This window comes from Parastagonospora nodorum (assembly GCF_000146915.1).
Source record: "Parastagonospora nodorum SN15 chromosome Unknown scaffold_1, whole genome shotgun sequence".
Taxonomy (NCBI): domain Eukaryota; kingdom Fungi; phylum Ascomycota; class Dothideomycetes; order Pleosporales; family Phaeosphaeriaceae; genus Parastagonospora; species Parastagonospora nodorum.
In genome coordinates, this window is record NW_001884549.1 from 1,120,799 (window position 1) to 1,146,726 (window position 25,928).

The following is a 25,928-nucleotide window of genomic DNA, read 5'->3' on the forward strand; positions in this document are numbered from 1 at the left end:
AAACCGTCATGATGATTCAACCCTACAAAGCCGCCCAGGGGTATCTTGCTATTCACAGCGTACACCAGACTCCTGAGCCCTAATAAAAATGTCGCAATTTTAGGCCGTCCAATGGAAATACCCTCGTAAACCGTCGTCTGTCAGCGCGAGCATGGCCTTTCAGCCACTCGTCACAGACCCCACTTTCCGCTTTAGAATTGCAGTTTTATCTGCATCTGCAGCGCGAGCGTTCGCGTCCGCAGCGCTCACACCAGCCGTGCGAATCTCTAGAATAGTCTCCAGAGTCGCGCTCGCGTCTGCGGCTGTCGTCGCGGCCTCTACTGCGGTTGTCGTCACGACCCCCATCGCCGATACGTTTCTGTTCCCACGCTTCCTGCTCGTCTCGTCTCTTGTCCTTGCGGCCCTCTTTCCTCTCGCCAATCTTTTCCGAGATTTCGCGACTAGCGATGCCGCCTAGGACGGCGCCTGCGACCGTGGCTACAGTGTCGTATTTTTTGCCTTTGCCGGCTCTGCTCCCAGCGAATCCTCCTACCAGACCTCCAATGAGGGTGGCCGCAAGGCGCTGCTTGTTGTCCATTATCTCTCTGGAGCTTGAGCGTGATCTGGAGTGTCGACGGCGGCGCGGCTTCTCGTCCTCATCTCTCTGGTTGCGCGGCGGCGACCACGAGTTTGAGCGCATCCTTGACGGTGCCGGTCTGCCGCGATCACGCGTGTCGTTGTCATCGTAGCCGTAGCCATAGGGAGGAGGCGGTGGCGGGGGCGGTGCGTTTGGCTGAGGGAGCCCATTAGCTCTGGCTTCAGATCAGCTTGGGAGTTTGACGTACAACGCCTCCATATTCTGGCTCTCCTTGATATGCTTCGTTGTCGCGCATCACAATCGCACCGGCGTTTGCGTCTCTATAGTACGCGCTCGTTGCCCCTTCGTTTCGCACGTACCGGTCATCTCTATCGTCGCGATAGTCGCGATAGTCCTGGCGTCCGTTGGGAGTGTAAGACGGCGCCTGCGACTGGCCGTATGACGACATGCCTCGATTGTTGTTGTAGTCTTCTTCGTAGGGCTCTCCTGCTTCGATGTCCCTCGAGCGATTGTGTTCGTTCCCTAAAGGTGCTTGATTGTGCTGTTGCTGTTCCTGAGACCGTCGTCGATCTTGTCTCTGTTGCTTCCTTTTCCAGGCTGGCAAGTGATCGTAGACCTTATCGTGATACTTGTCGACACCTTTGTCTACAACTTCGAAGCCAAGTTCCTTTAATGAAAAAATGTGTCAGGGTTCATGTACGTAGAGCAAGCTGGGATGGATGTTTGCGGAGTGCGTACCGCAAGCTCTCCATAGTCTGCCATGACGCTTGTGATCCGATTGATCCGTACTTCGGTGCTTTTCGCTCGGTATGAACGGCTACAAGCTTTGGTTTTAGTGCTAGGTTAATGGCGCACATCCTTTTCTTGACCTCTTGGATTCGTTCCGGCAGAGGCGAGACCCTGTTCTAAGTTATGACGTACTGCGGCACGCTAGCATGGCGCCCACGAAGCCACCAACGCGAAGGCGCGAATGCGATCACTGCACGTCGATCAAGTCGCTTCTTGACTCGCTGGAGTGCAAACAGTTATTCGTTCACAGTCGACTTCGGTGCTGCGCATTAGTACCAAGCAACAGAATCATTGTCGCACCGAACGATTGCACCAGTGGGCGGCCATATCGATACCAGGATGTCATCAGGCTCGAGTCCTAGACATCTGTCGTGGTCAGCATTGCCAGCCAACCGCCACCCTACGCCGTCCTGATCAATGCATCTGCGTAGACGATGCCACTTGATTCGACGGGGCTGTTCTGTCTATGCCTGTGGCACGCATATAGCACTATAAAGTTGCAGACCGGTCAAACACCACTGTGGCTGGTGCGGCGTGCCAGGCAACAAGTCGACGAGGCTGAATAGCATCCAGCACGAATACTATAGATACAGTCCGACTTCCACACTCCCTTCATCTTCATCACGTTCTCTCCTTTCACAGCTTCTCAAAACCACATCACCCATCCCGCAGCATACAAACGCAGAAACCATGGCCAACATCGAGCAAAAGATTGCCATAATCGAACAAATCATCGGATACATTTACACCGATAAACTCATCTGTCTCGAGGCCTTGCAGATGAACATGGACCCGATGTATGTTTCACTAGGTGGAATCCGCCATCTAGTGAGGAAGAACAAGAACCTCGAAACCGTAGGCGACGCCATCATCGACGCCGTCCTTTGCAAGAAATGGTACGAATTTCGTGACAGCCACGGTAAGCCCAGTCCTATCAATTGCCAAACGATGTAATGCACCTTCTAACAACCTCACCGCAGGACATCGTCTCTCAGTCGAACAATTCGACTCCCAAATTCGTCAGCGCAACGCCTGCAACAACTTCTTCACAGCGATTGGCCGCGCAAACGGCATCGATGCGTGCATCCTGATGAATGCAGGTATGGGCAACCGCGCAAGCGATGGAATGGTCGCAAACACCGTCGAAGCAGTCATTGGAGCTGCATACATCGACGCTGGCGTCAACGGCCTCGCAGTCGTCAACGCCATCATGGCGAGGCTTGGCCTCGACAATCCCCCTCTCTTCTCGACATAATCGCCTCGTGAGAGCAACAGTCGATAACTAACATACCAGCCCCTGGATACGCCGTACGCGGGACTCCGAGCCCTCCACGAGCCTGACCCCAGGGTCCTTGATGAAACGATGTTTGCAGCCCTTTTGAGGCTGGCGCAGAACACCCTCCACAACAGCAGCCCCAGGCACACAATCGTAGAGGCCGGTTGTGTGGCTGACGCCGCGGTCGTGCGAGGTATTGTGCCGGTTTCAAAGGGGATGCAGATAGCTTTTCATGAACGACCCTGGCGTACCGCTCGTGAGGGACTCGGAAGTCCGCGTACCAGCGAGGATCCACGGGCTTGTATGCGTGTTGTGGTAGCTAAGCCTCAAGCTAGCTGTTGTATCACGATGGATGATGATGGATTTGGTGGTCGAGCATGCCGGGTGCTCTGCGCTTGGATTTGCTTGGACGCACCTCTTGAAAGAATAGTTGGATGGGAAGGATAAGGATGTATACAGGACATGTGGTGGTCCGTCCCGCTTGTTCAGTCTTGCTTTGTATCTTTTTGCTTTCGTTTCTCGTGCCAAATTTCGGAACAGGGACAATCCTGCACGCTCATTAAACACAACAATAAAACCTGCCATTGTGAAATTGACCTGGCGCCGTGCAATATTTCGCCTGAAGAAACCGCGCAATTGCTTCAAACCCCCACCATAGTACCGTGACTACTTGAATAACACATGGGTATCGTCCAGCCTTCCATAAACGCCAGAACCACTTTACCCTTCACCCCCATCATCCCTCAAAATCTCCCTCCTGCGCCCACGATAAAACCTCTCCAGCATCTTCCTCCTCTCAATCTGCGTGCTACTCTCCACCAGCAGCGCAAACTCCATCGGATCATCAAACCCCATGCTCTCGGCGACACTGCAAAACTGCCTCCTCCGAATCTTCTCGTCGGGTCTATATCTGTACGTGATCTTAAACTCGCCATTGACGGCACTGCCGAGCTCCTCCACATCACTGTCGTCCCGATCAGAGGCGTGCGAAAACGGGTGCGAATGTGGTGTATGTTGTGATTGGGATTGCGACTGTGAAGCCTGGAATACGCGCTTGCTGGAGAGGTCAATGTCGTTGCGAAGTTCCATGGCTTGTTTGCCGAGACGAGCTTCTATCTCGCTGCGGCCGATGACTTCGGAGTTTTCGTGCGTGTATTGAACACCAGCTTTTGCGAGGATGGCGTTGATGGGGTCCGGACCGGTGCGCTTTGTGAAGCTCTTGCCGCGGGATTTGCTTCCTGTTGAGGATGTGGATGTGAACGACTCGACGAGTTTCTTCATTTCGCCGAGGTTGATGTCGTCGTCTGCGATGCCGAGGGACTTGTTGGAAAGGATGTCGTCGTCATCGGAATCGAGTTGCGAGGCGTCGTAGTTGAAGTCTGCGGCGGTGATGCCCGCTTTCGACTCGGCGATGTTGGTCTTGTGCATGATGTCGCGGAGGAGAACGCTGTCTTCTTGAAAGGTAAAGAGGTTCTCAAGACCAAAGAGTTCGCCTTTCTTTCCGGCCTGATCCATTACACCCTTGAAATAGCGCCGCTCTTCCGAGGCATTATAGCCGATGTTGGCTTGTTGCTGCTTGTAAATCTGACGCGCATATACTATTTCTTCAATCGTGCCGCTAGAGACGAGACGGAAAACTTCGACATCCCGCGTTTGTCCGATACGGTATGCACGGTCCTGGGCTTGTAAGTCGTAGGCTGGATTCCAGTGGGGATCCACAATCACGACCTTGTTCGCGGAAGTGATGTTGAGCCCGACACCTCCAGCTTTTGTACTGATCAAGAACACGAACTGATCGGGATCGGCGTTGAAGTCTGCAACAACCTTCGATCGATCCTCATACTTCATGCTACCGTCCAGGTACGAGAAGTTGTACTTCGTTCCATCAATGTCAAACAACCCTCTTAGAAGCCTCAGCAAGCGTACTGAGTGTGAGAAGATGAGGACTTTGTCGCCATTGGAATGCCAAAAGTCGAGCAAACGTCGAAGCACCTTCCACTTGCCGCAAAACTCGCGCTGTGACTGCTTCAGTATGCTGTCTCTATTCTTGTACAGCTCTCGATATTGCCTTGGACAAGCCAGTTCCAAGAGCTCGAGATCTTTGGAGCGCTTTTCGGGAAGATCAGAAGATTGCGGAACGATGAGAGCGAGATGGTTGGCTAGTTTCATTAGTGTCGCCATACATGGGAAGACAAAGTTGCTCCAGTTCTCTTCTGCTTCCGAAACTTTAACGTAGCAGCACCAGCCTCGCTTCTTGCCAGAACCGCAGTCGCAATCCTCTCTTGCAGTTTGGATGAACTGACACTTGTCACTATCTAGAAATTCGCGATAAGCATCCGCTTGAGTGTTTGTGAGCTGGCAGAAGATGATGCGATCACTTTTCTTCGGCAACTGGTGCGCGATGAGCGTCTTCATCCGGCGGAGGAACACACTGGGTAGAATCTTGTGTACCAATTCCTGCGCTCGGCTCCTGGAATCAGCTAGCTGAGCGTTGGTGGCATCGTGTGCTTGGCCGAGCTTCAAAGGAAGGCTGATCATTTGCTTCCATTCCTGCGCAGATCCATATGCGCCAGGGCGTGCCCAGTTCAGCAGGTTCCACAGCTCTTCATACTTGTTCTGTATGGCAGTTCCCGTGAGTCCAATCCGACACAGAGCATTGATCTTGTTCATTGCTTTGGTGATTTCTGCGTTCTTGCTCTTGATCTGATGACACTCGTCCGCGACGACACAATCCCAGTCTATTGTATTGATTTCGCTTTCATGATTGCGGTAAGTCGTATAAGTTGTGATCATGATCTCGAGCATGCCTTTTGCTGCAGCACCGAGAACTCCTTTTCGGTCTGCCGCATTACCGTGATATCGGTAGACTTCCCACCAACCCCACTTGGCGAGTTCCTCTTCCCAGTTCTGCATCAGAGTGCCCGGGCAAACGATTAATATGCGCGGATACCACCGGTCCTTGCCCTCGCGTCGCATAGCACGCATGCATTTGGCATCACTCTTGGTCGCTTTCTTGCCAAAAGCAGCAGTGAGGAAAGCAATGACCTGGATGGTTTTTCCGAGACCCATATCGTCGCCCAGAATGGCACCGGTCTGTTTGACAAACCTTTCGTGGAGAAACTGCACGCCTCCAACTTGATAGTCGCGTAACCACTGCGCAATCGGTGCGGGGATAACGCCTCCAGATTCCTTTAGCTTGATGTCTTTATTCTCGCGCTGTGGCTTGATGGCCCTGTCGAGCACTGGCCTCTGTTCCTTCTCCACTACATCTACATCAATGCCTTCGTAGCTAGGCGGATATCTCAAGCCAGCTTCGTGTAGCTTCTTGAGGCTCTTCAGACGTGAGGTTATGTAGTCCGGTATGGGGTCGTCCAAGAACGTAGCGTTAGTATCCACGTCCTCCGCAACGGAGTCGGTGCTGAATCCAGTTGGCCCGTGTCTATCTTTCTTCTTGGGTGGTGGCTTGCGGCCAACAATGCTAGACGCTGCTGCACTCGCTACTTTTGATTTTTTCTGTGTCCGGATCCTGGTAGTTTCTGCTGCGACACGCTTACGCTTGTTGGTTTTGCGGTCTTTCCATTCGCGGTAAGCTGCCCGTGTATCCTCTTCTGACCACTCGGACTCTGCGTTGTCGTCCTCCTCGGCCGTGACATCGTCAAGTCCAGAGTCCGGGGCGGGCGAGTTCTGCGCTTTGGCTCGCCGCACAGGCTGGATTTCATCGTTCGAACTCAGCTCAACCACATCACGCTCCTTGCGCTTGGCATTTGTGTCTTGAGATTGAGACTGAGTCTGTGTTAAGACTGCCAAATCTTCAGCATGCCTAAAATGTGAGGGGTTAGGAATCGTTGACTGACCATCAATGTACTGCGACAGGTCCAAGCCTTTTCGAGACGAAGCCAAGATATCGAGACCATCTTCGTCACCGCTATCACTCATCGCCTCGCTCTCTGCGAATGCGCGCAGTGCACGGCGATGGCTCTTGTCTTTGCCAGCATTGGACATTGTGGTTGAGTGTAGCACGTGAGTGGAGTGGGGACGACGATCAGAGCGCAAGAATCTGATAAGCCTGTGCCACGAGAAGGTGGCAGTCGTTTCATGCTAGCGTGGTGCATTTTGTGAAGCGCGCACTTGTGCGTGTGTTTGGGTGAAAGGAAGGCGCCACTGTCCAGGCGCGCTAACGCGCTATCACGTGTGAGCGGGGCACGCTTGCAGGACGATCCCTGCTCTTTCGAGCTCGGACCACCCAAATTATCGTCAAGCAAGTTCATGGACAGCAATGATCTCGCATGTGCGATTGAACTACGCCCAGACACGTCAAAATGCCACTCGACACCTCCACCTACTCTCTGGCTCTCCTCCGCCTTGACGGACGCCGGTGGAATGAGCTACGTCGCATCCATGCGCAGATATCGACACAAGCCGCCGCGGATGGCTCTTCCTACCTCGAAATGGGCAACACCAAGATTCTTGTCTCCGTGACAGGCCCCGCCGAGGGAAAACAGGCTGGCCAAAGAGGAGGTAACGGTGGACAAGCAAAAGTCGAGGTCGAGATCAATTTTGCGGGCTTCAGTGGTATGGAGAGGCGGCGAAGAGGAGGCGGCGACAAGCGCAGCAAAGAAATGGAGCATTGCGTGAGAAGCGCGTTCGAAGGCGTCCTTTTGCTCCACCTCTACCCACATTCGACCATCACACTCAACATACACATCATATCGCAAGACGGTTCGCTCCTCGCAGCATGTATAAATGCTTCCACACTCGCCCTCATCGATGCCGGCATACCCATGACCGATTACCTCGTGGCGTGCACAGCCGCCTCGAGCGCGTCCTCGTCCGCTGCTGACAACGCATCCGCAGAGGATCCACTGCTTGACCTCAACACCTTGGAAGAGCAGGAGCTACCATTCCTCACCGTCGGCACGCTGGGCGAGAGCGATAAAGTTGCGGTCTGTGTCCTGGAGACAAGGGTCAGGATGGAGCGGCTTGAGGGTATGCTAGCTGTGGGCATCGAGGGCTGCAAGAGGCTCAGAAGCATCCTCGACGAAGTAGTGAAGGGATACGGAAAGCGCTTTGGTTGAAAGAGTCTACAAGCTGGTTCTTTGTGTGGCCAGAAAGGCATTTGAAATGCGTCTCCCCGGCGAGGCACCCGGTGCAAACATGCACCCTAGAGAGCCAAAGTTGGTGCTCAAGCAACGCCTGCAATTGGCGCGACTCAACTGCTGAGACTCAAGAAGAAGAGATCGCGGAAAGGCATCTATACACGGCGAAGAAAGCGCCATGTAACAAGTGGTCCAAAGCGAGTTTCGGCGCGACTTTTGTCGCCCGCCACGATCCTCGGAAAAAGTGTCTTGGGCTGGACATAGCTTCCCCAACCCCACCTTCACTAGCTTATCTAAACCCTCACGTATCACTCAAGCTGCACTGTGTACCAACTACATGGTGCCATCGCACAAACCTCATTTGTCGCAAACATTTTCCAGCTTTGGTCCACCATCGTGATCGTGCACTGCATTCCTTCACTCTTGCATCGCCAACCATGGCCCGCTCGCTCTTCGTCTTGGCAAGCACTGCACTGTTCATTACACTACTTCATCGACTGGTTATACAACCACTGTTCCTCAGTGAATTGAGCAAGATACCGGGTCCAAAGCTTTACGCTCTTACGAGATGGCGACTCGCAAGGGATGACTGGGGTCAACGCACTCGCACTATCGATGCGCTCCACAAACAGTACGGTCCTGTTGTGCGCATCGGGCCCAATGAGGTCCATTTCAACTCAACCACCGCGCTGCGTACGATATATGGTGCAGGCAGTGGCTTCGAGCGAACCAACTTTTACGCCATGTTTGATGTCTATGGTCGGAAAAACCTCTTCACCTTCCCTGGTGTTGCAGACCATGCAAAGAGAAAACGCCTAGTTGCACATGTATACTCAAAATCTGCCATGCTCAAGGGCCAACCAGCCTCGATCATTGCAGAAAAGATTAGGGACTTCCTCCAGCTACTCGAAAAGACACCACTTGGTGACGGTATGGAGATCTTCTCAACATTCCACTACTATGCCATCGATGTGATCACTGCCTTTCTGTATGGAACACAAGACTTTGGAGCGACTACAGCTCTTCATGGCACTCCCATCTATGTGAATCTCCTGAACGACATTATGGACCACTCTCGACGGCATCTGTCATGGTTTGCTGTGCATCTCCCAACACTGACTGCATGGCTATACACACGGGACGGTCTCATGGGCCAGCTTGTTAAACCATTGTTGCCGATGCAAAAGCCTGCAACTTACAGCGGTATACGGGCGCATGCACTGTTGGCGATGCAAAAGTATCGGGGTGCTGATGTCGAAACAAGGGCGAAAGCGCAAGAGTCCATTATTGCGCGGCTCTGGAAAATGAAAGATGAGGCCGGACTCAGTGATCTCGATATCGCAAGTGAATGCGCCGATCATTTGCTCGCAGGTATTGACACCACGAGCGACACGTTGATGTTTCTTGTTTGGGCGTTGTCACTTCCGAAGAATTCCCATATCCAGCGCAAACTCATCGAAGAGTGCAAAAGTATTGACAGCGATGGCGAAAACGACGACATCGTCAGTTGCGCTGTTGCAGATCGTCTGCCATATCTCGATGCCGTGATCAAGGAGACTCTCCGTCTGTACGCGCCACTCCCAGCTTCTGAACCTCGATCAAGTCCTGTCGACACGGTCATCGATGGCTACAGAATACCGCGGGGGACTGTTTGTTCGGCAGCCCCGTACTCGCTGCATCGAAATGCTGAGGTCTTTCCGGAGCCATTGAGGTGGGACCCTGAACGCTGGCTAAAGGACGATGGTGATATCGCACTTCTTGAGATGAAGAAGTGGTGGTGGCCGTTTTCGAGTGGTGCGCGTATGTGCATCGGTTTGCAGTAAGTGCGAGTGTTCTCGAGCTGCAATCTTTCACTAAACTATCTCAGCCTCGCGATGGCAGAATTGGCGCTTGTCCCATCAATATACCGACGGTTCTCGACAAACATCAAGCCAGATTTCGAAGGGATGGCCCCGGGAATCACCTCCAGGTTCGAGGTGTTCACAGACGAAACGTTTGCGGAGATGAAGGTACGTGCTCAGTGGTCATTAGCCTGAACACCCGCTCATTGCTGTTAGGAGCATGCTTGTTGGATACAGTTCAGACCCCACGAAACTTAGCACACAAGTTTGCCGCAGCGCGATCTGTCTGCCCTCCCACGGCCGCGGTCCTGGAGCTGCCATCCGACAATACACTTTGCTTGCCACCGCTAGAAGATAACGCGGGGTATGGCATACGAGATCAGTTCATTATGACATATTGTAACTACATTGGGTAAATGTGAATAATTCGGAGTTATCTTCGTTTCTCATCTTCTCGCTCTCAGAGCGAGTCTCGGATCCTGTTCACCCGTATCAGGCAATCCGGATCGCTGCCTCGCGCGCGGATGAAGCACCATGCTGTGCCCTGATTTCCAAGTCCAAGACGCCCACGCCGCACGGGAGTGGCTCCGATTCTGCAGCGCAGGCTTGCTCGGGTGGCTGTAGGCGCCCACCAGTGGAGATGCGCACAAAAAATCAGGCCAGGTCAAGACTCTTGGAATTCAAATGATCCACAGCGCGTGGAGCCACATTGAGGCTCTACAGGCTTGGGTCGGCATCTCATCGGAGGACCCGCTGAGTATGAAAATAAATGCGAAGCTCCGAGGAGGTTTATCGAAGACGAACCCCATGGGTTGAGGGTGGGACCGGTGAAGTCAAGCATTAGCCTGTGCCGGAAAACCGTGAACCCTATCGTGGTGCGGCATCTCGAGGCTTCTTCGGGTCAAGTCGCGTGGGCGAAAGGCCTCATCGACCTTAGTGGCCAACTAGTCAATGTTCATCCTTCACCCACGCGGTAGACGAGCGCAGGGCAAGTGTCCGACCACAAAGGCTTCCGGTCGGCGTTCGCAAACTGGGGTCAGTGTGATGTGCTAGCGAGGCTTGGGGTGCATGGTGCATTCTCCACATTTTACCACTGCCGATCCAAAATTGAGCTTCAACGCATGCCTTTGTTGGACTTTCTGCGCGTCAGCAGGCCATCAGCGAGTCAGCCCGTTGACCTGCACTACATTATCACGGCCAAGACTGGCCGCTCCGCTCTTGCATCGTGTTGCTTAGCATCGCCTCCCGTCTTGTGCGCCGTTGTTTCTCTGAGCGCCATGCGGTCCATACGTCTCCACAGCAAAACAACCCCAGATCCAGTCGTGCGACTCAGACCCAGCCTCGCGGAGAAAATGCATCTAGAACGTCGATATTGTGGCTGCAATAAACTTTGCAGCTATCGGTATCAAAAAAAGAACCGCATCAGCTGCACATATTGATGCAGCACCATCGTGAACACCATCTGGGCAGCTGTTAAAAGAAGCCTGGTCAAGGACGCTGGGCTGACGATTGCCCTCAGGCGGCCTGCAAGCCACACGGCTTCGTGCTCTTGGCCGTCGTAAGTGCATCTTGTTGTTCTCGGCGCACCAGGGCTCCTTGAAAGCTTCGGCAGGGCCGTCCGTCTTGAGTCTCGTTGCGGGGTCGTCGCCAAGTTTGGTGGCTGCAGCATTCGGCGTGAAGCTTCGTCGCGCGAGTCTGACGAGTTCGCGCCACATAGCTTGTGCATGACAAGCACAAAAAAGGCCCTTTGTGGTTGCTCAAGTACGCGGCATCAAAAGAGTTGAAGGTTGACAGTGCACAGACGAAAACGCGCATTCCCCAAGGCTGTGGGTTGGGAAAAAACGGTCTTCCTGACCCCGTGGGGTTATGTCAACGGCGTCGAGAGATCACCACACCCCATGGACTCCTCATGGCCCGCTCAACACAAAAGTGATACGTTTGCGAGATCCTGGGCCTCGTTCCGTCTTCTCACTCGTGGCCGGTCTTAGCTTGGTCCACCAAGGAGAATTAGTGCGGCTTGGCTGGCCAGGTGCGGTTGCATTCATCGTGCACTATCCGTACTGTGCTGCAATAAGCTCCTTGGCACCGTCTTGGCTATCGGCTCCGTTGTACAGATGACTGGCAAGGTAAGCGATAGGATGGTTTCGAACCAGGAATGGACACGGCGGCCTGAAGGTCGGGGTAGCAGGTATATATTGCACAGGTGTTTCCCCGACTGTAGCACCTGGCATCGCAATCGGACTGCATCTTTCACGCGTCCATTCCTTCTACTTCAGTCTTCGCCTTCAAGTTATCTACACGTCAGTAGCTATGGCAAGCACCAACCGCCCTGCCGATCCTTTGGCCAAAGGCACTTTGGCCACCGCAAAGCAAGGTCTTAAGGACTTGTTCATCTGGGACCAGCGTGTTGTGGTCAGGAACGACTATGGCGAGGAGCACTGCGAGTGGCAGAAGCCTGAGCCGCTCAAGAACCCTTTCAGCCTCTTCGCTCAGCTCCGTCTGAAGGACTGGCTTTACTTCGTCGTCGGCTTCCTTGCGTGGACTGCCGATGCCTTCGACTTCCACGCTCTATCTATTCAGACCACCAAGCTGGCAAAATACTACCACCAGAGCAACACTAGGTATGCATACTACACTATAAGAGTATTTCGTAGGTTAACATGAACTAGCATCACGACTGCCATCACCTTGACACTGCTCTTGCGTTCAGTTGGTGCTGCCTTCTTTGGACTTGCCGGAGACAAGTTTGGCAGGAAATGGCCCATGGTCCTGAACATGATCATTCTTGGTCTTCTCCAGATCGCCACCATCTACTCTGCTACTTTCCAGCAATTCCTTGCCGTCCGTGCCCTTTTTGGTCTCTTCATGGGCGGTGTCTACGGTAACGCCATCTCCATGGCCCTCGAGAACTGTCCCACCAATGCTCGTGGTCTGATGTCTGGTATCCTCCAGCAAGGATACTCATTCGGTTATGTGCTCGCTGCTTGTGCCAACTTGGGTGTTGGTGACTCAGTGAATTCTTGGAAGACAGTCTTCTGGATCGGTGCCGGTTTCTCCATTGCCATTGGTCTCGTTCGTATCGCTTTCCCCGAATCCAAGCAGTTCATCGAGGCCAAGAAGGCTGGCAAGAGCGGAAAGACACCTGGTGCTTTCTGGGTCGAGACCAAGGCTATGCTCAAGAAGGAGTGGCGCATGTGTCTTTACTGCATCTTCCTCATGACCTGGTTCAACTTCTACTCGCACACTAGCCAGGACAGTTACACCACTTTCATGAAGCAGTCCAAGCACCTCAGCCCCGCCGGTGCCAACCGTGCTTCCATCCTCATGAAGACTGGCCGGCTTGCGTCGGTGGTACCATTCTCGGCTATGGCTCGCAATTCTTTGGACGTCGTCGTACCATCGTTTGCGCTGCATTCATCTCCGGCTGCCTCATCCCCGCCTGGATCCTGCCCACCACCGAGCGCGGCCTGTCTGCCTCCGGCTTCATGATCCAGTTCTTTGTCCAGGGAGCCTGGGGTGTTATTCCGATTCATCTGTCTGAGCTGTCGCCTCCTGCTTTCCGTTACTTCATTCGTCGGTATCACATACCAGCTCGGAAACATGATTTCGTCTCCCTCAGCACAAATCGTCAACGCCGTTGCCGAAGCGACTATGATAACTACCTCCAAGGGCACCAAGTCGCCTGCCTACGGTCCCGTCATGGGTGTTGCGACTGCCATCATTGTCATTGGTATTATGTGCACCACCGCTCTGGGACCTGAGAAGAAGGGTCGCCACTTCGAGCAGGCCGGACCTATTGGCGCACAGGACTTGAACGCACCCAAGGATATCGAGGAGGGCAGCATTCACAGCGAGAAGGACGGTGCTCGTGCTGTCGAGATCGTTGACGAGAACCATAAGGAAAAGGCTTAAATGTCATATCACTTTGCACGCTTTGAGAGCACAACGAAACTGCGGGAACAGTATGCAGACATCGGCAGCCCGATGATCTGATTATGATATGATATATGAATGCGACCTTTGAATCAAATGAAATTTCTACACACATTGAGTTTTGATATGGCTGCCCAGATGGTGACGGATCAAATCAGGAGACCGATTTTGACGGCGCTACGCCGGCAGTAATGTAAGCGCGCTAGTGGCCGCTAAGCACCATGGTCCAGACCCTGAGGAACATCAAAGGTTCAGGATCGTGGAAAACCCTTCCGCACTTGCTATAGCAGCCGAAAAATTAAGTTTCAACGTCTGTTAAAACTCTCAATCGATACAGTTTACCATTGCCCAGCGATTGTGCTTAGTGCAGCTATGTCAAAGGCTTATCTTAGGCTAGGCAGTAATTCGAGGAGCAGGCCAGCGCTCATAGGCCTTCTTACCAGAACGTCGGCGTAAAAATAAGACTCACTCCCTTCGCAAATTCTCGCTCTGCATTTCTGTCTCAAAGAAGAATTGTTTTCGTCCGTCGGGTCTAGACTTCCAATACCCTTGCTTCATTTGTAGCAGTGCCTGAGCGGGATCCTGACTATCCTCGGCAGCGGGGCAGAGCCTTGTTGCAGGATCATTCACTGGTGTGCTGGCATTTCCCCCCAGGTCTGGTCAAACTTTGCGCACTTTTGCAATTGCGCGAGTCAGGTGTACAAAAGTGCCATTGAGTTGATTACGTATCGAATAGCAGCTACCTGCATTGGTTAACTGCAGTCAGCTCTTATTGACACTGGCATGTACAGCTATTTCGCCTGCATGTGGAGTGAAACGCTGACCAATCAGAGAGACAATCTTCCTGAATTCAGTCTCGACTTACAGTCCACGCCTATTTTAGCATTCCAGCATTAGCTTAGGATAACGGTCGTCGAGATGGCGTCTCAGCAAACAGGAAGTACACAAAACACGCAATATGACAAAATCGGCAGAAAATACAACAATATCAAAGTGTTGCCAGCTACCGAGCCCGAAGAACCAAGTATCATCAAAGCGTTAGGAGACATCAAGGGAGCAAGATGTCTCGGTACGTCCTCCAGCATCTTCCGGTCTCACACATCACTTACCTGACCATCATACTAAACTTCAACCCCAGATCTCGCTTGCGGCACTGGAAAATCTACCTCCCTCCTCTCTCGCCTCGGCGCCTCCTCTGTCGTAGCATACGACATATCCACCCCCATGATCACGAGTGCACGATCTCTCCATCCCTCTCCCTCCCTCACCTTCGACACGCGCGACTGCAGCATTCCATCTCTCATGCAGCATCCTACTCCCTTCGACATCGTCTTCGCAGGCTGGTTCCTCAACTACGCCGGCACAGAAACCGAACTCACCAACATGTTCCGCGTGATCGAGCAGAATCTCACGCCCGGCGGTAGATTTGTCGGCGTTACGACGAATGCACATGACGCATGCATGACGCAGCCAAAGACAGGATTTTACGGGCTCGATGTACTCGTTTTGGAGGAGCGCTACGTCGCGCCTGATTCCGGGGTCGAGGTGGGGATTAAAGCACGAGTCGTGGTAGGAGGCGAGGGAGGGTTTGGGTTTGATGTTTTCCAGTTCCGGGCGGAGGTTTATGAGAGGTGCGCGAGGGAGGCGGGCTTGAGGTTGAAGTGGGGTGAGGTAGTATTGCCAGATGATGAGAGGGTTGGAGAAGGATATTGGGAGGAGTTTCTGCTGAGGCCGACGTTTGATGTGGTGGAGGCTGTGAGGATCTAATGGATTGGGATGGATTGGGATGGATTGGGATTACCCTTTCTAGGTCTGGGAAAATGAGACTGTTTGGGTGGTTGAAGATCTGCTACATCGACCTCGCCGCGAGACTGGTCCGTGACAAATTGAATCATTGTTGCTTAGATCCGGGATATGTACTGTCGTTGTACCCATGGCTTGAAATGAGCCAAATGTTTTCCATGAGAATGTGGAAATGTTGATGGCACAAGTTATATATGTACCTCAAATCCTGGTGGTGGCATCGCGAAGCTGGTACCTCAGCTTGCATATGGCATGTCAACCCACATACATTCAATTTGACGATTTAAAAAAAATGAAGTTACTGTGCCACGTGGAAATTTTGCAGAACCAGGAAACTGGTACCGGTATGATGGACCCACATGGGTATCCACCGGCCAAAGATCCCGACGTCGCGTGACTACATGTATGGAGACACTGACACATCTCTGTGCAATAAAAGTATGTATACGACAATGACTTTCACGCCAACCCAATCGGACAATGTCAGAGAAAACCTGTCTACTACCACATGCCGGTTTTGCCGACGACCCTCCGCAGTTATGGCGTGTCCTTGCATATTCAAATGCAACTCTAAGGCGCAGCAATGATGATGGCAAGCACACCATCATCAAGTTACCGAGGCTCATCCGCAAACACTGTCTGCCGAGTCATGAACAGTCCTTCCATCGAGCGTCGAAAATTGCCAAATCTTGGTAAGGAAAATTTTGATGAAGATTCCGCTCGGCGCTCCAGGCAAACAACAGCATTGTTGGCGGCGGGATGTGGAGGAAACGATGAAGAACTCCATCTTGGATCCAGGTGACAACGGAAACCTTTCGGAAGAGGCTGAATAGGCCGTTAGTCCATCGTCATTAAGTCACGATGCTCCAATCACATATCTGCCGGACAAAACCCGGGCTTTGGGGACCCCGGAAGTTCAGATGCCCTCCACACTTTAGTGCCTTGGCACCTCCGCCACGGACTCACGGCAGTGCGAGAAAGCGATCGAGTCAGGGAAAAGACGGTGGTGTAGACCAGATGTGCAATGGCTTGATCAGTAGTGACGGGTAAAGTTCGGCTGTGGCTTGCACCACGGCCTTGACACCATGAAAAATAGCTCCGAAGCAAGAGTACAAATAGTCGGATGAAGTCCCGACCATGGAAGAGGCACCAAGGATTCACAAGAGCCATTAGCCGACCTATCATTATGGCGAGACAACAAAACAGTCTGCGAAAGCAGAACATCTTCACTTCTTTCTTCCTTGCGGCAACAGCAATGGCGTCTGCGATCAATGTTCCGGCTTCACATGATCTCCAGAGGCCACGGTCATATCCAAGACAAACAGAAACTGCGAATCTGCCATACCGGAATGCATCACTGTCAGTCGACGAGCGTGTGGAAGATCTGCTCCAGCGGATGACATTGGAAGAAAAGGCCGGGCAGTTGTTCCACCAAATCATTTCCATGGGTCCCAATGGTACCTTCACAAGGGACACACTACACACGGTCAAGACGCAGTTCATGACGCATTTTAACTTACACGGCTCGATCACTTCGGTACGTATGTATGCTGAGTGGTATAACAGTCTGCAGAGACTTGCTCTGGAGACTCGTCTCGGCATACCGATCACACTATCATCGGATCCCCGTCACGCGTTCACCAACAACATCGGTACTGGTTTCATCGCCGAGTCATTCTCGCAGTGGCCAGAGGCTCTAGGCCTCTCGGCGATCCGCGATGCTGCGCTCGTCGAGCAATTTGCAAACATTGCCCGCCAGGAATATATGGGGATAGGACTTCGATCTTCGCTCCACCCTCAAATCGATCTTGCGACCGAGCCGAGGTGGGCCAGGATTGGTGGTACGATGGGAGAGGATGCCAACTTGACTGCTGAGCTTGTTGTTGCGTACATCAAGGGCTTCACTCACGGGGAATTTGGAACACAGTCTGTCACCACAGTGACCAAGCACTTTCCGGGTAGCGGTCCTGTTGAGGATGGTGAGGATAGCCATTTCACGTACGGTAAAAATGCGACATATCCAGGTGTAAGTTTTTCCGTCTGGCAGGTTCGCTTCGGCACTAACGTCGTCTAGGACAACATGGAGTACCATCTCATTCCCTTCAAGGCAGCGATCGCAGCTGGAGCGAGACAAATGATGCCATACTACAGCCGACCCATGGGAACCAAGTACGAAGAGGTCGCTTCCGGAATGAACAAGGGCCTAATCACGGATCTCTTGAAGACCGAGCTTGGCTTCAAGGGTATCGTCGTTAGCGACTGGGGACTAGTTACTGACGCCATCATCGCTGGGCAGGACATGCCAGCCCGCGCATGGGGTGCTGAGAACTTGACAGAAATCCAGCGCACCGCAAAGATCCTGGATGCCGGTGTCGACCAGCTTGGTGGAGAGAACAGGACAGACCTGATCCTTCAAGTTGTTGGAAACGGTACTATCAGCGAGGAGCGCATCGATGAGTCCGTTGGAAAGCTGCTTCGTGAGAAGTTCTTGCTCGGTCTCTTCGATAACCCGTTTGTCGATGTCGAGGAGTCTGTCAAGATTGTTGGCAACCCAGAGTTCAAGAAGGCCGGTAACGATGCGCAACGCAAGTCGTTCACTCTGCTCACCAACAGCGACAACGTGCTACCAATGAAGTCAGCCGAGAACTTGAAGTTCTACATCGAGGGCTTTAACGCGACTGACATGCAGAAGCGCAACTTGCAAGTCGTCAACAGCACTGCTGAAGCTGACTTTGCGCTCATCCGTCTTCAAACTCCGTATGAGCCGCGTCCGGGAGGCTTTGAGGCGAACTACGTAAGTTTCGTGAGTAGCTTTATTCAAGATGGTGAACTAACTGTTTATCCAGCACTCCGGTTCGCTCGAATTTAACGCGACAGAAAAAGCTCGTCAAGCAGCCATCTACGAGGCAGTCCCTACCATCGTCGACATTTACCTCGAGCGCCCTGCCGCTATCCCTGAGATTGTCGAGTCCGCGAAAGCCGTCATGGCCAACTATGGTGCCAGTCCGGATGCGTTCCTTGATGTTGTATTCAATGTTGATGGAGCCAAGCCAATGGGCAAGCTGCCTTTTGATCTGCCAAGGAGCGATGCGGCTGTTGCTGCGTCGAAAGAAGATGTGCCATTCGATACTGAGGATCCTGTCTTCCGCTTCTCGCATGGCTTGAGCTATCTGGAGGAGCAATAGATAGAGACGCCATCAAGAGCAGAAGGTTGAATAGATACCCACTTTAGATAACGCATCGAAACGTTCAAAGTACAAATTTCTTGTGGAGCATCATCGTAAATATAGTCGATCAATAAGCATTCAAGGGTTGATGACTTGTAGAGATGAGGTCTAATGCTGACGAAAAGTACGGTGTCCAGCGAAACCCACAACAACGGGGTGGGGTGTAACAGGTACCATGTTAGATGACATATGAAAATGTCCAAAGTACCAATCATGCATCATCCACAAGCGCAGTTTAATTGCGGCGATACCTCGTAAAGTTGATTGAAGAGACTGAGGAATTGTTAGGTGAAGTTCTTGGAATGGAGGAGGCGCCTTCATGATGCCGAGGTATATTACATCTAAAGATTTGCATGTTGGGTCATCATCAGCACCGTTTTCATCAAATCGAACATTGATTATGGGTCAGTCAACATCAGACTCGGAGCTGGACGCAGTCCAATATGCTTCGTCTCCAAAAGGCATCACGGCGATAACGCTCGGTCGCAGCTCTCGACGTAACGCAGTCGATCCCAGCACAGCTCGAAAGCTATACGAGGCTTTCCTCAAGTATGAAGCAGACGAGACCCAAAAGGTCTGCGTCTTCCATGGTGCGAATGGCACTTTCTGCGCCGGTGCCGATCTGCAAGCCGTTGCCAATACGTCGACAGCTGACACCAAACACTTTGGCCCAGTCGAAGGACGCAACATCGCACCCATGGGCCCGTCGCGCATGCAAATTCGCAAGCCGGTTATATGCGCCGTGTCCGGTTACGCAGTCGCCGGTGGTCTTGAGCTGAGCCTGATAGCCGACATACGTGTAGTCGAAGAAGATGCAGTGTTTGGCGTTTTCTGTCGACGATTTGGGGTTCCGCTCATTGATGGCGGAACTGTACGGTTACAAGCCATCATCGGACTCGGTCGCGCGATGGACATGGTACTCACTGGACGTCCTGTCGGCGCTCAGGAAGCGCTGACTATGGGGCTCGCAAATCGTGTTGTACCGACAGGCAAAGCATTTGAAGAAGCGACGAAGCTTGCAGAGCAGCTGCTCGAGTTCCCACAGTCGTGCATGAACAAGGACAGACGAAGCGCATATTATGCCGCTTTCGAAGCGAAGAGTTTTGAAGATGCGATGAACTTTGAATACACAAATGCAGAAGATGTGCTAGAAAAAGAGAGTCTTCAGGGCGCGAAACGGTTCGCAAGTGGGCAGGGACGTTCGGGGAGCTTTGCGAAGCTGTGATGGATCTTTCAATCTGCCCAGGGCTGAACGTCCTCAGCCTCCCCACGTTCTTGGCTATCCAAAACCAGAACACCAACAATACACGGCAATATCATCTTATCACAGCATGTTTGCAGTGCGCGTATCAGTGGCCTTGGTAATGGGATTAATCTCCATGCCACTGCTCTTGGACGTGTTTAGTCCGCAACTCGGACGGACAACACTATCGTGTGTATCTGTGTAAACAACGCTCCGAACGAGTTAGCATCAAGGGTAGATCTGCTCTTCGGTAGTATTACCACGCAAGTAGGATGTAATTCGAAGGGCCGTGTAAGCGTGATGGCTTACGCAGTGGGGAAGCGCGGTATGACAAACCAGTCGGAACTCTTTGTAGCCGGGCCGAGGATGTCAGTCATCTTACACATTTGTCAAGCGCAGCACAAGCAACTTGAAGTCAGGCGTAACATGCTGTCTGCGGCGACTTTGAAGAAATGGTAACATGGTAACATGTGAGCTATATAGGAATGTAGGCGTCACGAGAGATATTATTTTCTTCAACAAACAATTCTCATCTACTTTCCCAACAACCCAGTAACACTATTAAACCCAAAATCCCAATCGTAATACCAAACATCCCATCGTGTCTAAGCTCATCACAGTTTTTGGCGTTACCGGCAATCAGGGTGGCTCAGTTGTCACACAGCTGCTCAATGACTCCAGCCTCGCAAAAGAGTTCAAGATCCGTGGTGTCACGCGCGACATCTCCAAGCCTGCTGCTCAAGATTTAGCAAAGAAGGGTGTAGAGGTGGTCACTGTAAGTCGATCCACTATGCGGTGGGCCGAAGTCACGTCCGATGCTCATCTCTTATTAGGGGGCGTGGAACTGAGCCATAACAACCTTGAGGAGAAGCTGACGACGTACGAGGAGTACTTGAAGAAGACGAATGCATTCGGTGCTTGAGCGTTAGAGAAGGTAGAGTGTCTGTTACGATAAGTAGAAGATGAAGGACTGATTGGATCTGTAATCATTTCACCGTGTCTACATTCATTCGTTAGCGTGATAGTTCTTAGTTCTGCCGGGGCTGAGCGTGTGGATAATTGCACGACTCCCAGTGCCATTGGCATAAAAACGCAAATTGTGAATATCGGCTTGCGGCATATGAATCGGAAATGCCGGTGATGCCGCACGTCCATGACAAGGACGAACAGCTCGGTCCGAAAAGCAATATTGGCCGTTTGTGGGTGCGACGTGCTGTGTGCGCCATCTTAAATATAGCATATCGACAATGGCAAATGCTGCTGCTGATATGTGAGCAGATAGATCGACAGAACAAGCAAATCTCGAAGGCAGGTGTAGGATCACCGCTCAGCATGTGAGCACGAAGATTTGCAACTAAGAGCGTAGCCGTACGTAGCGGCGCTTGGCAGATCCGTCTTACCAAACTTCCCATGGAGGTTCGTCTGACCACACCTCATTTCACAACATCGGAAACATCTCCTGGACGATCATCATATCCAAAATCACGCCCTGATGCGATGGTCGCTCGTAACATGACGCGATTGTATAGCTAGGTGCCTCGGAGCTTGATGCAAAGCGCGATGTCGGCCGTCCGATGCCGAATAGGCAGGTGACTAGACACGAAACCCCCTAATCACCACCAATCACGTCGCTTAACATGACTCCCGCCGCTGCCAAGGATTGCCACTCGCAGGTTGCGCAGCAAATCTGCAGTTGCATTTGACGGGAGAGAGATTTGAGAACGGGTACCTGCAGTCCTGAACGATACGCCGGTGCTTCAGGGTGACGAAGTAGAGCGCTTGTTCTACGCGGAGTCGCGAGCCATCAAGGCGATGATGTGCCTCTAGGATCCGTCAAACCAATTCCCGATGGTCCTGCCATACCACGTCCACGGATACGGCTATCGGATGTCACAGGTCGAATATCTGGATCCGGAAGGTCGACATGGTTCCTGGGGCATCGTTCTGCACGATAGAGTGCCAAGGCATAGTATAGCCAGGATGTGGGTAGATGACTGCCTATTCGAACACTTCGCCAAGCCTCCGCTGCACCTTCATTTACACCTCGAGAAGGGCTAATGTCGAATCGAGGCCAGGAATGGTAGGTCGGGAAAGCTTAGCGGCCGCAAGTGTGGCGTATGCGCGTACGCTACCGTTTGCTATCGTCCAATGTTACTTCGAGCCTATGGCTTGCCTCGTGAACATGTAGACTGCTTCGAGCCGTAGGATCGTAGTCAGGAGATAGGCTGGTATAAGTAGACTGGACAATACTCGATTCCCAACTCCTCAGGTCGTCCTTGGTCCTTTCGCTCTTTCAAACCCTTCCAACATGCGGTCATTCCTTCTCGCTTCTTTGGCGTCTGTCGCCACGTTGAAGAGCGCCCAAGCCCACCCTGCGCACAGCACCCGCGGATTGAGCAAGCGGGGAATCGATCTCGATTCGTACCGTCTGAAGCAGCCGGTGTCTTACACCAATGCCAACGATGTCGGATCGGACGCCTCAATCTCGTCGCTTACTCGCCGCGCCACTGCGGAGGAGACTGCAAGCGAGTTGGTGAAGAAGGTTGTTCCTGGAGCTACCTTCCGAGTTGCAGACAACTATGTTGGCTCCAACGGCGTTGCCCACGTCTACTTTAAGCAGACCGCCAACGGCCTTGATGTCGACAATGGCGACTTCAATGTCAACGTAAGCCTCATTTGACTCTATACTTTTCCTTTACATGTTGCTGATCATACCCAGGTTGGTCGTGACGGCACGGTCTTCAGTTTCGGAAACTCCTTCTACACTGGGGACATCCCTACTGCGCCCTCCAAGAGCAAGCGTGACACAATCGAGCCTGCCGCCGCTTTCAAGTCGGCGGTCAGCGTTCTGGACCTCCCGGTATCTGCTGGTTCTGCTACGTCGGAGCCAAAGGAGGCTGAGAACACTTTCGCAATCAAGCAATCTGAGGGTACAGTGTCTGAGCCAGAAGCACGCCTTGTCTACGTTCAGACTAACGGCAAGCTGGCTTTGACCTGGAGAGTTGAGACTGATGTCCTGAGCAACTGGCTCTTGACATATGTCGACGCTATCGACGGTAGCCAAGTGCACGCGGTCGTCGACTATTCCGCTGATGCAAGCTACCAAGTCTACCCATGGGGGATCAACGACCCAACTGAAGGCGAGCGCACCATCGTTGTAGATCCATTCGACAAACAAGCGAGTGAGTTCGGATGGCACAGCGATGGCTCCAAGACATACGATACCACCCGTGGTAACAACGGTGTGGCACAAAACAACTGGGCCAACAAATCAGCAAGCGAGTACCTGAACCTTCCTCGGCCCGTCAGCACCGACCTAAAATTCCACTACCCGTACTCACTCAATGAGACCGATTTCCAGAAGTATTCAAACGCCTCGGTCACCCAGCTGTTCTATACATCCAACGTGTACCATGATCTGCTGCACAAGCTCGGCTTCAACGAACAGGCCGGAAACTTCGAGATTAACAACAACGGTGCCGGTGGAGCAGGAAACGACTTTGTCTTCCTCAATGCGCAAGACGGTAGCGATTTCAACAATGCCAACTTTGCTACACCACCAGACGGTCAGGCTGCGCGTATGAGGATGTACATGTGGAACGGAACCACACCTTTCAGAGATTGCTCCTTTGATGCCAGTGTCATTATTCACGAATACACGCACGGACTTTCTAACCGCCTCACGGGTGGCCCTGCAAACTCTAACTGTCTAAACGTCCTGGAATCAGGAGGCATGGGTGAAGGCTGGAGTGACTTCTACGCCATTGCAACCCACCTCAAGGCCGGTGACACTCGCGAAACCGACTACCCGATGGCCCCATGGGTCAGCGGTAAGCCCAATGGCATCAGGAATTACTTGTACTCCACCGACATCAACGTCAACCCTCAAACATACATCTACGTTGACCCTCAGACCAGGGTGCATCCTATTGGCAACATCTGGGCTGGTATGCTTTACGAGGTTCTCTGGAACCTCATCGACAAGCACGGCAAGAACGACGCTGGCACACCCGACTTCGACAGCAACGGTCTCCCCACCGACGGCAAGTACCTTGCAATGAAGATTGTCATGGAAGGAATGGCATTGCAGCCATGCAACCCCAACTTCGTGTCCGCCCGCGATGCGATTGTTGATGCCGACAAAATCCTGACTGGTGGAGACAACAAGTGCGAGATCTGGAAGGGTTTCGCGAAGAGGGGTCTTGGCAAGGACGCAAAGTACGACCGTGTCGCAAGGACAGAGAGCTACGATTTACCAGAGGGCGTATGCGCATAAAGTGTCAGCGTTTGAACAGCATTTTGAGGCGTTTCGCAGCATTGGCGATGAGCATAGTAACGTTAAATTTTAATGATTCATGTCAAATTCTTGTGTAGACGCAGTGATTTTTTAGGTCGGGAGACCCTGACAGAATTAAAGTGATGCATGTACGAAAGATGTATCCTGGAAACTGCTGCCTAGGCAAGATGCTGGTGTCACCAGATGTAGCAATAATTCGGGCGCGCCGCGCCCCACAATCCTGAGCACCATCCACGAAGTAAGTTCATTTCAGTTAGGCTGTCTAACTGCATGGTTGGTTTACCTCTTTATAACGTACTATTGTGCGATCGAGTCCATTCAGGCCTATATGTAAGATACCAGCTGCTCTCTAAAAGTAGATTGAGTCAAGTCGGAGCGTGCACGAACTGTTACAACACCAGATGTTGTGTTGCGTTGTTGCGCTAGCAAAATCAAAATCAGGCATCCAAACACATCAACAGGACAGCTCTCCTCTTCCGTTGACTCATAACAACCAGTACAGGCGCACACTGCATATAAACTCGATCACAACTGCACGAAGTTTCAGCAAAACTCCCCGCGTACGCTAACATGCGGATCACCATAATACTCAAGCTTCTATCCGTCCTTCTTCCTTTTACATTCGCAAGCTCGTGGACAATGAATGACAAATGTCCGGAAACCATTAAAACGAGTGTAAATGGCAGATCCTGCGAAGATGAAACCGGTCAGCATCCTTGTACATCGGAATCCGAATTCGATACGATGGATGCAGTTCATAAATTCGACAGCTACAACATGACAAAGGAAGTCTTGGTCATACTCCCACCTTATTTGTTGTTTCCGCATAAGCTCGAAACAACTAAAGTACGCTTCATCACCGCTCTGCCCAACAACACATTGACGCATCTCAAATTTGTCGGCAATGCCGACCCCCTCAAGCTCCGGACCATCCTCGCACACCAGGGCAGCTCTCTCCAGTCCCTGGAATTCCGCCGTCCGGAACAAGTGCACGAGCCGTTCTTTGCGGACTTTGACACCAGTATTTTACCCAGCATGGCGCCCAATCTAAGCCATTTGGCCGTCAACGTCCCGCGAAACGGCACATGGCCGCTAGAAACGCTGCGAATCATTGCTTCCCTACCACATCTCGAATCCGCGGACATATACATGAACATGGCATCTGAATGCCAGCAGCAACGTGACCCGTCCATGATCGACTCGCACGATTGTGAGGGCGAAGAGCGGTTCCAAAACCCTTTTGTGGACAAGGAAGGCGCGGAGGGAATGTTCGCGTACATGAGGCGGAAAAAGCAAGTTTTGTCATTGTCAAACGTGACGTTCTGGGTGGGAGATTGGACGCGGAAGGATGACGGGCCGTTGCATTCCCCGGAGTGGTTGGAGGGAAAGCGCGCGAAGGTTGTGTGTACCGCGGACGGAGATGGAGAAAGAGATGAGGGGTGGTGTGTTGTTGAAGCAGGAGAGAATTATTGGAGCAATGAGAGGTACTTGTGACATTTTGGATACTAGCCGGACGGTTTTTTCTTAAAAGAAATAAAGCGGAGTCTCCATTCCAGGGCATCGTATATTGGCTTAATTCGCTCTTCTCTAATTGGAGGCGTGATAAAATAATGGCGATTATCCATCGTGCACGACGGAGCAAGGATCGCACATCTGATTACCACATCATCAACTCTACATCACCTGGCAGCAGCAGCAGAACTCGTGTCTCTTCTGCAACAACTGCACGATATAAGCTAATAGTTCTTAGAGGTATACTTAGTAACAGCTTTGGGGAGCCTGAAATTCTCTACAAAACTCTGTAGAGAACCTCTTCACCTCTTCTCGTGAGGGAAAGCAGCCAGGA

General features: G+C 52.2%; 13 protein-coding genes across 13 annotated transcripts; 10 read left to right on the top strand and 3 right to left on the bottom strand.

The window, feature by feature from the left end:
• Positions 1-205: 205 nt before the first annotated feature.
• SNOG_00482 (hypothetical protein) lies at positions 206-1,339 on the bottom strand (the record flags this gene model as incomplete). The annotated part of the gene is made up of 3 exons (XM_001791115.1): positions 206-791; positions 937-1,244; positions 1,316-1,339. The coding sequence occupies 3 exons, from the start codon at positions 1,337-1,339 to the stop codon at positions 206-208; spliced, it is 918 nt and encodes a 305-aa protein (XP_001791167.1).
• Positions 1,340-2,056: 717 nt separating this feature from the next.
• Positions 2,057-2,621, top strand: SNOG_00483 (hypothetical protein; the record flags this gene model as incomplete). Its single annotated transcript, XM_001791116.1, has 2 exons — positions 2,057-2,285; positions 2,347-2,621. 2 exons carry the CDS (start codon positions 2,057-2,059, stop codon positions 2,619-2,621), a joined length of 504 nt encoding a protein of 167 aa, XP_001791168.1.
• Positions 2,622-3,362: 741 nt separating this feature from the next.
• Positions 3,363-6,644, bottom strand: SNOG_00484 (hypothetical protein; the record flags this gene model as incomplete). The annotated part of the gene is made up of 1 exon (XM_001791117.1): positions 3,363-6,644. One exon carries the CDS (start codon positions 6,642-6,644, stop codon positions 3,363-3,365), a length of 3,282 nt encoding a protein of 1,093 aa, XP_001791169.1.
• Positions 6,645-6,961: 317 nt separating this feature from the next.
• Positions 6,962-7,717, top strand: SNOG_00485 (hypothetical protein; the record flags this gene model as incomplete). The annotated part of the gene is made up of 1 exon (XM_001791118.1): positions 6,962-7,717. The coding sequence occupies one exon, from the start codon at positions 6,962-6,964 to the stop codon at positions 7,715-7,717; it is 756 nt and encodes a 251-aa protein (XP_001791170.1).
• A 458-nt stretch (positions 7,718-8,175) lies between these two features.
• On the top strand, positions 8,176-9,561 carry SNOG_00486 (hypothetical protein; the record flags this gene model as incomplete). The annotated part of the gene is made up of 1 exon (XM_001791119.1): positions 8,176-9,561. One exon carries the CDS (start codon positions 8,176-8,178, stop codon positions 9,559-9,561), a length of 1,386 nt encoding a protein of 461 aa, XP_001791171.1.
• Positions 9,562-10,937: 1,376 nt separating this feature from the next.
• SNOG_00487 (hypothetical protein) lies at positions 10,938-11,294 on the bottom strand (the record flags this gene model as incomplete). The annotated part of the gene is made up of 2 exons (XM_001791120.1): positions 10,938-11,041; positions 11,087-11,294. The coding sequence occupies 2 exons, from the start codon at positions 11,292-11,294 to the stop codon at positions 10,938-10,940; spliced, it is 312 nt and encodes a 103-aa protein (XP_001791172.1).
• Positions 11,295-11,889: 595 nt separating this feature from the next.
• SNOG_00488 (hypothetical protein) lies at positions 11,890-13,491 on the top strand (the record flags this gene model as incomplete). Its single annotated transcript, XM_001791121.1, has 4 exons — positions 11,890-12,200; positions 12,249-12,889; positions 12,910-13,048; positions 13,086-13,491. The coding sequence occupies 4 exons, from the start codon at positions 11,890-11,892 to the stop codon at positions 13,489-13,491; spliced, it is 1,497 nt and encodes a 498-aa protein (XP_001791173.1).
• A 939-nt stretch (positions 13,492-14,430) lies between these two features.
• SNOG_00489 (hypothetical protein) lies at positions 14,431-15,279 on the top strand (the record flags this gene model as incomplete). Its single annotated transcript, XM_001791122.1, has 2 exons — positions 14,431-14,581; positions 14,651-15,279. 2 exons carry the CDS (start codon positions 14,431-14,433, stop codon positions 15,277-15,279), a joined length of 780 nt encoding a protein of 259 aa, XP_001791174.1.
• A 1,222-nt stretch (positions 15,280-16,501) lies between these two features.
• On the top strand, positions 16,502-18,500 carry SNOG_00490 (hypothetical protein; the record flags this gene model as incomplete). Its single annotated transcript, XM_001791123.1, has 3 exons — positions 16,502-17,341; positions 17,390-18,109; positions 18,162-18,500. 3 exons carry the CDS (start codon positions 16,502-16,504, stop codon positions 18,498-18,500), a joined length of 1,899 nt encoding a protein of 632 aa, XP_001791175.1.
• Positions 18,501-18,942: 442 nt separating this feature from the next.
• SNOG_00491 (hypothetical protein) lies at positions 18,943-19,767 on the top strand (the record flags this gene model as incomplete). The annotated part of the gene is made up of 1 exon (XM_001791124.1): positions 18,943-19,767. The coding sequence occupies one exon, from the start codon at positions 18,943-18,945 to the stop codon at positions 19,765-19,767; it is 825 nt and encodes a 274-aa protein (XP_001791176.1).
• Positions 19,768-20,245: 478 nt separating this feature from the next.
• On the top strand, positions 20,246-20,707 carry SNOG_00492 (hypothetical protein; the record flags this gene model as incomplete). Its single annotated transcript, XM_001791125.1, has 2 exons — positions 20,246-20,255; positions 20,406-20,707. The coding sequence occupies 2 exons, from the start codon at positions 20,246-20,248 to the stop codon at positions 20,705-20,707; spliced, it is 312 nt and encodes a 103-aa protein (XP_001791177.1).
• Positions 20,708-22,049: 1,342 nt separating this feature from the next.
• On the top strand, positions 22,050-24,162 carry SNOG_00493 (hypothetical protein). The gene is made up of 2 exons (XM_001791126.1): positions 22,050-22,450; positions 22,505-24,162. Exons 1-2 carry the CDS (start codon positions 22,094-22,096, stop codon positions 24,059-24,061), a joined length of 1,914 nt encoding a protein of 637 aa, XP_001791178.1. The 5' UTR covers positions 22,050-22,093; the 3' UTR covers positions 24,062-24,162.
• A 697-nt stretch (positions 24,163-24,859) lies between these two features.
• On the top strand, positions 24,860-25,576 carry SNOG_00494 (hypothetical protein; the record flags this gene model as incomplete). The annotated part of the gene is made up of 1 exon (XM_001791127.1): positions 24,860-25,576. One exon carries the CDS (start codon positions 24,860-24,862, stop codon positions 25,574-25,576), a length of 717 nt encoding a protein of 238 aa, XP_001791179.1.
• Positions 25,577-25,928: the final 352 nt, after the last annotated feature.

What these genes read in the sequence shown, in the direction of transcription:
- SNOG_00493 (XM_001791126.1), top strand. Translation starts at nt 22,094, where the DNA reads ATGCGGTCATTCCTTCTCGCTTCTTTGGCGTCTGTCGCCACGTTGAAG. An exon ending in ATGGCGACTTCAATGTCAAC is followed by an intron (nt 22,451 to 22,504) that starts GTAAGCCTCATT and finishes GATCATACCCAG; the next exon opens with GTTGGTCGTGACGGCACGGT.